The sequence below is a fragment of the Sinocyclocheilus anshuiensis genome, unplaced genomic scaffold (genome assembly GCF_001515605.1).
Source record: "Sinocyclocheilus anshuiensis isolate Anshui unplaced genomic scaffold, SAMN03320099.WGS_v1.1 scaffold186, whole genome shotgun sequence".
Taxonomy (NCBI): domain Eukaryota; kingdom Metazoa; phylum Chordata; class Actinopteri; order Cypriniformes; family Cyprinidae; genus Sinocyclocheilus; species Sinocyclocheilus anshuiensis.
The window spans coordinates 2,566,098-2,574,380 of record NW_015542355.1 but is presented as its reverse complement, the minus strand read 5'-3'; the positions used below and the strand labels follow the sequence as shown (position 1 = coordinate 2,574,380).

Genomic DNA, 8,283 nt, shown 5'->3' with positions numbered 1-8,283 from the left:
AACAATTGCACATAGTTATAAAATGGTTTTATTTAAAAACATTTTTTTAAAAATATTAAAGCCATAGAATGAGATAGATTGCGCTGGCCAATGTGTTGATGATGCTGCATGCACGCAATATGTGTCAGTACCAAACACATACGGTGACATGTTCCACGACAATGTCAGTGACACTGACACAATCCATCGGCACATGTCACAAGTGTGACCAGAACCAGAAGTTTCACCGGATGTGCCACTGAGCATAGTGGTATGTGCCAATGGCATCCGTACGTCAGATGCCATGCCACTTAATGTTAATACTGCCTCTCCAGTAGCCCTTCACTTTCGTTAGGAACGTCTCTACAAATGGTGGCCCCTTCCCGAAGTGCCCTTCAAGGGTCCAAAAAAGCCGTTTGATATTCGCCCTATGGTTTGATTCATGTTCTGAATCCGAATCGAAACAAAGCATGCATAAAAGCCTCGAAGCTTTGCGAATCGATCTCGAACGCTCCCATCATTAAAAGCTGTTAACTGACTTCACTCAATTCAGGACATTCAGCATTAGATGTTTGGCCAGTGTTGACAAACACACACACACACACACACACACACACACGAGTACCTCAAAAAGATGTTTTGGTTTGTTTTATTGTAAATACGACAAAAAGGAAACAATTTTATTTTACAGTTATTGATCTATATATTGGCATGAATTTTAAACATTTTAAGAGACACCTGTGAGATTCTGGCTTATTCAAGTTGCAGCAAATGCATGAAACAGCAGGTGGGGACTGAATTTAAAAATTACATCTGAATCTAAATAAATCATCCATTATTTACTTCCTGCCAACAACTATTCCTCTCCTCTCCACAAATGATGCAGACATATAAAATAAATTAAAACAATATGCAATCATCATGATCAGATACACCTTGCAAAATAAATGAACAAAAGATATTTAGCAAATGTACAAATCAAATCAAATATACAGTACTGACCACTCACCTACACAGACCTGCACGTTATGTGTGCGCCGCTGTCTCATGTATAATTCACATCCAATGGCCAAAAAAAAAAGGCAGAGCAACAAATTATTTGCATAATTTATTCATACTTTCATTTCTGAACTCAGTCTTAGCTTCCAGCTGACTAGTAATTACACCTCTGTAGTAAAACGACGATATTTCAGTATCAGTGTTATTGATTGAAAAATATCATTCTCACTCTTTTCTCTCACACTTTTTAAAGAGGGGGATGGAAAAAGAAATGTCTCAGTATTCGTGTATGCGGATTTCAAACATCTCAATCCACGTAATAAACCGCGTTTCTGCAGTCACTCTCGGCTACAAGGATATTGCTTACTGTGGCTGTGGTTGTACAATGTAATCATCACATATGATTATAATATTATTTAAATACAACAAACATCAATGCACAAATTATACAACGGAGAATGGGCCTAAAATATAGTAGGAGACCAAAGAAAAAAAATTCCTTATACGCTGAAAAATTATGGGATGTTAACGGTGCAATGTGTCTGATACAAAAACTTCAACATTAATAATTTTTTTTTTCATAAATAATGAAATGTGTGAGTGAGGGAGGGTTTCTTTTTCTTTTTTTGTTGCTTTTTCTCTTTTTTTTTTTAATGGCCCACTTTCATGCCTGGCTTTCCTAACCATCACAATATTTACATATATGACAAAACAATTACCAAATATACAAAGAGGAAAGAGAAGCTTGATTCCTGTCTGACCATTTCACTTCCTCCCTGTGAATCGGCAGGCCTTCATCTATAATCATCTAAATCATCATTTATTTGGAACTACACAATATCTTACAGCAAGTCATTAATAAATTAAAAGGATTATGGGATTTTCCGTAATTGAGAGCAAGTGGGAAGTATGATTTTTATCCCCTTGTAGTGAAGAACTGCCCGTTGGAGTTTGTATTTACAAAGACTAAGTTCACCGCTGCATCTTAATCCCACCCCAGACCCCTTCCTTCCCTCCCTCAACCCTCCCACAACCCTCCCAAAAAATCTGTTTTGTTAGTGGTTTATCTCTAAGCCTCTTCTGCTGGGAACTGCAGTACAGTCCTGCTGTCCTCCTGGCTTCGATCTTGTACGATGATCTTCGCAGACAAAAGGACATTAGGCAACAAAGTAACATTGGCGATATGTCTTGTGATTTCTTCCGGGTTTAACTCCACCATCATCTGTCAAGCAGGAAATGAACTCCACTTTTCTCACTGCCTCAACTGCGGGCCCTAAACAAGGTCCATCTCTCTCCTCCTGTCTCTGTCTCTCTTTGTTCTGTCTCAATATCTGTTCTGATGTTCGTAGTGCCATCGACTGAAATCAATGTTAAACGCCACAATGCTGCCCGATGCCATCCCAGTGATCAAAGTCCTGCAAATATATAGAAAAAAAATAAATTCACATGGAAAATGTCCATAATATTATATATATATATAATTTATTTTTTATAATTAAACACTAAATTATGTTCATTTTGACTGCACTTATGCCTCTATATAAACTTGTGTTTTTACATGGCTTATTATTGTATATGACTAGTAATATTACTGTGTATATATATATATATATATGTGTATACAAAAAAAATTATCTTTTACATGCCATAGTACTACATATATATATATATATCACACACACAATAATATATTTGTTTTTACTTGACTTACTATAGTAATCACATGTACATAATATATTATAGATTATATTTTATATTACAGTGTAATTATATATGTAATTTTAGAGACAATTTTCTTTCAGTTTAATATCAATATAAGTTAAATAAATATTAAAATATGTACTATGTATGTGATATCTTACTACTGTTAAAAAGTTTGGGCTCAGTACGTTTTTTTTTTTTTTTTAAAGAATGTAATACTTTAATTCATCAATGACACATCGAATTGATCAGTGTTAAAAGATATACAGTATATACCAATCACGGTCGAACATAATCAGTCATATCCAGTCATATCACGATGGAGGCATTGCCTTCTCTCACGTGACTTTCCCCCATTCATTCTCAATTACCCCCCACCAAACTCACTGCAGGCTTTAGGGGGTCTCTTAAAACTCAATGGGCTCAGGGGAGGCATGAGAGATGTGGAAAAATGAGTGATTAATAGACTTTTTAATGTTATATTTTGTAATACTGGCGCTGTTTTATTTTCGTACTAATTTTTTTTCTCATCCAATTTTTTTTTAAAGAGACACTGCCTCCCTTGCCCCCTCGGAGGAAACGACCTCTGATATATATATGTATAACAACATCATAAACTATTATTTTTTATTTAATAAAACAACTTTATTGTATTATTATTTTTAGGTTTTTAGCTCAGGTGTGCTCACCTCTGGTCATGGGATAAGTCCATAGCCCTAATGCCTGCATCACAGCCGGGGTAAATATACAGCTGCTTAAAATCACAGGCCTGCCAGACTTCAACAACACCGTTATCACCTCCTGTTACCAAGTTCTGACCGTCGCTGCTCAACAGTATGGCCTGGGGGAAAACAAAATAAGATTAAATATAGATACTGTTTTGGGTTAATGTGTATTTCTGATCTAATATATGTCTCTTACACGTGTGGAGTCATTGAACTCCATCTGTGTCAGGAGTTTTCCATTAATGCTGAAGTTACAGAAGTGTCCTCTCTCATAGTAGATGATACAGTGACCCTCACTGGACACAGAGATCAGACGGGGCTGGAGACAGTTCTCAGGGCCCTCCAGGGCCCGCAGTAAATCTCCTGTGATGGTGTGCACCAAACATGGCCCCGCTAAAACAAGACAACAGCAAGAACCTCTCAATTCTGTCATTATACAGCAAGAATTTAAAATGGAGAAATAAGGAAATAATAATAATAATCACAATTTTTTTAAAATAAACATCTTTAAAACATATTTAATTCCTTACCTGTAATGGGTTTATATTTAAGTTCTATAAGTTCTCATGGAAACCAATATTAGTATGAAAAGAGTTAATTTCTGATATGCTAATATTCAGATTGCTTCCTCTCAGACTGACCTTTGGCCCCACTGATGACAAGTCCCAGTTCAGCACATACTGACACACACACCACCTCATGGTCATGGCCTGTCAGAACCGCTCTAGGTGCTGGATAATCACCTACAATACAACAGAAGTTCAGCTTCTGGAATCCTACAAATCTCATCAGTCATTTTTTTTTGCTACATAACATACTCATTACCACACACAAAAAAAAATGTTAGGAATGAGATGAAGTTAGGTAAGCAGGCAATAAAAAAGGAATGAATTTAATATATTCACAAAGAATTTCAGAGACCATTTTTCTTTCAGTGTTATATCAATATAAACGAAATAAATGTCCTACGTATGTGATATCTTTCACACTACTGTTCAAAAGTTTGGGGTCAGTACGATTTTTTTTTTTTTAAAGAAAACAATACTTCTATTCAGCAAGGATGCAATGAATTGATCTGAGTTTCTATTGCACTAAGAATCTTGAACAAAATATCAAGAATATTTAGTACAACTAAATATTGAGCATGGAGTTATGTAAATGAAAGCAATGCTCAAATGAACCGGTTCATGTGCTCACTGTTGTTGGGATTGTCTCCAATGATGTGGTGTCGTCCGCTCCAGTACCACAGCAGAAGGGTTGCATCTCGTGAGCCAGAGACAATGTAGCAATCACCTCCAATGTAGGACTCGGATCGCGCAAGACAGGTCACCACATCCCAGTGACCAAACACGATCTGAGTGAGTTTCCCTGAATGAAGAGTGAGCAGATGAGTGCATGTGCATTTTAGAACCATACACTTCACATTTTATTTGTAGTAAAGAGTACACGATTTATATGTTCAAGTTGGCATATAAATGGCATAAAATCACAAAAGACACAAGCACCTGTCTCAGTGGAGTAAACACGGAAACTCTTGTCCCAGAAACCACATGCCAGGATGTAGCGGTTGTCAGCTGTCACCACAAAGCAGTGCGTGTTGATCTGAATGCTTTGATCCACCAAATCTGTGATCTGCCTTTTACTAATGCCAGAGTTATTGGCTGGGAAAGAAAACAGACCAGGTGTGAATATTGAAAAAAATATCCAATTTGAGTCTGAAGACACAAACAAGTTTCATCGGTCTTTTAAAAGGATAATCCACACAAAAATGAAAATTCTCTCATAATTTACTTTGGACATAAATGGTAGTAAATCATGACAGAATTTACATTTTTGGGTGAACTATCCCTTTAACTGTTACTGACTAAACACATGGTCACATGATTTGAAGAACTCACCAATCAGAGAGTCCATCTCAATAGGAAGGTGATGAGACTGTTCTAATGAATATCCTGGAGCACCTCTGAGACCTAAACAAAACATTGCTAATATTGTAAATAAACTTGCACCAAACATTAAAAAAGGTGGGTTGAAAACCTCCGATTTCTTCAACTGTTATGTCTAAGAAAGTTGCAAATGGTCGTGCTCACCGACTGTGTTGTGCCAGCGGTTGACGGCGAACAGTCGGCTGCATGTGACCGTGACTGCAGCAGGAATGCTGAGGTGAGGCAGCGTGTTGGCCGCCACGTGCGTGACCGGAGAGTTGGAGGGGAATTTTAGCACCATGATTACATCTTGCTGCATCTGGTCCTTGAACATCAGAGGACTCTGCGGAAGGAAACACTAATGAGCAGAAGAGAGAAAGAGGAGGAAGAGGAAAAAAGGGAGGTAAAAAGAGAAAGGAAGGGACAAGGAATTAGAAAGGTAAATTACAATGGAGCAAACAAGGTGAAAATCACAGGGCAGGATTCTGGGTAAGGATATAGTTTAGGAGCAGTTTTGGGTTGGTTTGGACTGTCGGGAGAGGGGGGAGGTTGGATGATGTGTGTAACATCCAACCCTAGACAGCCTTGCTAGGTGAAAATCAGTGTCCGAACCAGACGTGATGTTATAAATCACATCTATTACATGTAAATCAAAAATGTATGTACTACCCAGTCTGTCATTTTGTGGCACCATTTTGCATTTATGAGGACAGACAAATTACGAAATTTGGTCTATCGCAACTAGTGAGGACAAAGTGTAATACTGAGCTACATAAAATGAATGTAATAAAGACAAATTGTGATAAAAGATGTAATAGTCTGAATAAGCTCTTAAGCTCTTTTGCACTACAATCATTATATCTGCACTGTTGTTTACTTCACTGGTTTGCACTCTATCTGCCATGCGCCTTGTGCTGCTCTATATATTTTTTTACATTTTTTACATCTTAACTTATTTGTATAACTGTGTGATATGTGTAACATCCAACCCTAGACAGCCTTCTAGGTGTAAATCAGTGTCCGAACCAGCTAAATATAAAGTTTATGTACTACCGGACTGTCATTTTGCCACTTTGGTCCATCACAACTAGCTGCAATTCTGAGCTACATAAAATGAAAGTAATAAAGACAAATCATGATAAAAGATGTAATAACAAGAGACCATATTGATCTATTTAAAAGAGATCTAATATAGGTAACTCATTAAGAAAAATTTAACATAGATCACAATAAATAGAGGTGTCTTGATAATAAAGACTCACCAGGTGCATGGCGGAGCTGCGTGGAGGGTGAGGCTCTATTAGCAGCTGTGATGGAGCCTGTCCAAATGACTGAATCTGAGCCTCCATGGACTAAAGAGACAAAACAAGCTGTTACATCTCTAGTTGACAGACCCCTGAGCTGCCTCACATCTGACACATTTACAGACATGGAAAGACAAGCGGAACACTGCTGTCAACATGCTGTGCTTAGAAATGAAATATCAACAAATTCACTCATTTTGGACAGAGGACAGAAAGATATTGACAGGAGACAATAAAGACTAATGATTAAGAATATCAAATAAGTTTTTTTTACCAGTATATTATTGGTGCTATTATTAAGTCTACTGATAAATAACAACAGCACTGCACTGTTGTGTGTTAAACAGGAAACAATAGTGTTTACAGAAAAATTTATTCATATCAAATGTATATATTTTAATAATGACGATGATAATACTATTATTACAATAATATCATACTTTAATTTAATTTGTGTAAGTTGTTTTTAATTGTTTAATAAATTATTAGACCTTTTGAAATTTAAAAAAAACAAGATTAACTATTAAAGGGATAGTTCACCTTCAGTTGCTGGTCCTCATTGACTTGCATAGTGTTTTTTTTTTCATACTATGGAAGTAAATGGGGACCAGCAACTGAAGGTGAACTATCCCTTTAAGACATTATTTTGTCAATAATACTTAATGACAATAATAATTGATCTTAATTATTGACATTAAGCATTTTAATATTATTAAATAAAATGCTTCACATTAAGATTATTTATTATTAATTAATTAGTTTAAGATTATTATTGACATTAAGCATTTTTGTTGTCTTAATTATTGTTTTAGTTTTGCTAAAATAATAAAAAAATCAGTTCTGCATTTCATTCTGCATATTTTATTGAGACATGTAAAGATGTCAATAAAAAAATAAATGTATTGAAAAAATCAGTATCATAAAAAACAATATTGGACAATGTCTAATAGAAACCCATCAAAAACACAGCTTAACGTGATTCACACAAGTAGGACAAGTTCCTAAATCAATATCCTCCGTTGAATCAATACTCACTGACCTCTCTGGTGAGGGGTCTTACCTCTCTGAGCTGGGGGTCGGTGATGGTGTCCAAGCTCACAGATCCCTCGTAAGACAGGTAATGGAAAACATTGAGAGCCCTAATGGCCTCTGGTCCTCTCTGCTTGTAGCCAAAGATGAGATCGATCCACTGGTGCAACTGACAGGACACAAATTCACTCTCCAGCGCCTGAGACAGGAAGAGAACAACAGGGTTAATACAAGGGCCAATCAGGGCTTCTAAAAGAAATTACTAGCCATGTAAAGGCTGTGTGAGTTTCAAAGTTTATTTCTTTTCTCTACAAACTAGAGCTGCTCCATTCAGGGAACTGGCCTGGTGTTGTTTTGATTCTTGACACACTGGCGGAATTGGACTATTAATCCTAATGGCACCTGAAACGGTGCAATAATGTGGAGCGAATGAAGGTGCTTAGTAATCTTTCCATCCCTTACCATCCTGTTGATGCGAACAAAGTCCTCTGGTTTTTTGGCCCAGACTGGTAGTTCCACGTCACACACGGCTGTCCTGTCCTCTCTCACCCCCAGGTCATATCCACTGCTGTTCATAAACATCTCAGGGAGGTAGTAGAACTCCGGGATCAACTCCTGTCA

At 36.9% G+C, this 8,283-nt stretch overlaps 1 protein-coding gene across 14 annotated transcripts in view; it reads right to left on the bottom strand.

The window, feature by feature from the left end:
• Nucleotides 1-662: 662 nt before the first annotated feature.
• The window catches only part of LOC107691681 (neurobeachin-like), a 137,375-nt gene continuing 129,754 nt past the window's right edge, over nucleotides 663-8,283 (bottom strand). For 11 of the 14 annotated variants that reach the window (XM_016490452.1, XM_016490458.1, XM_016490453.1 and 8 more), the window contains 11 exons: nucleotides 8,125-8,277; nucleotides 7,694-7,861; nucleotides 6,592-6,681; nucleotides 5,495-5,687; nucleotides 5,303-5,374; nucleotides 4,910-5,065; nucleotides 4,602-4,772; nucleotides 4,046-4,147; nucleotides 3,601-3,797; nucleotides 3,369-3,520; nucleotides 663-2,393 (listed from right to left, as the gene is read on the bottom strand). In XM_016490452.1, the coding sequence (XP_016345938.1) occupies nucleotides 2,303-2,393; nucleotides 3,369-3,520; nucleotides 3,601-3,797; nucleotides 4,046-4,147; nucleotides 4,602-4,772; nucleotides 4,910-5,065; nucleotides 5,303-5,374; nucleotides 5,495-5,687; nucleotides 6,592-6,681; nucleotides 7,694-7,861; nucleotides 8,125-8,277 (1,545 nt within the window). In that variant the 3' untranslated portion in view covers nucleotides 663-2,302. The remainder of the gene's footprint in view (nucleotides 2,394-3,368; nucleotides 3,521-3,600; nucleotides 3,798-4,045; nucleotides 4,148-4,601; nucleotides 4,773-4,909; nucleotides 5,066-5,302; nucleotides 5,375-5,494; nucleotides 5,688-6,591; nucleotides 6,682-7,693; nucleotides 7,862-8,124; nucleotides 8,278-8,283) is intronic. The other 3 variants (XM_016490455.1, XM_016490464.1, XM_016490465.1) reach the window with 1 other exon arrangement.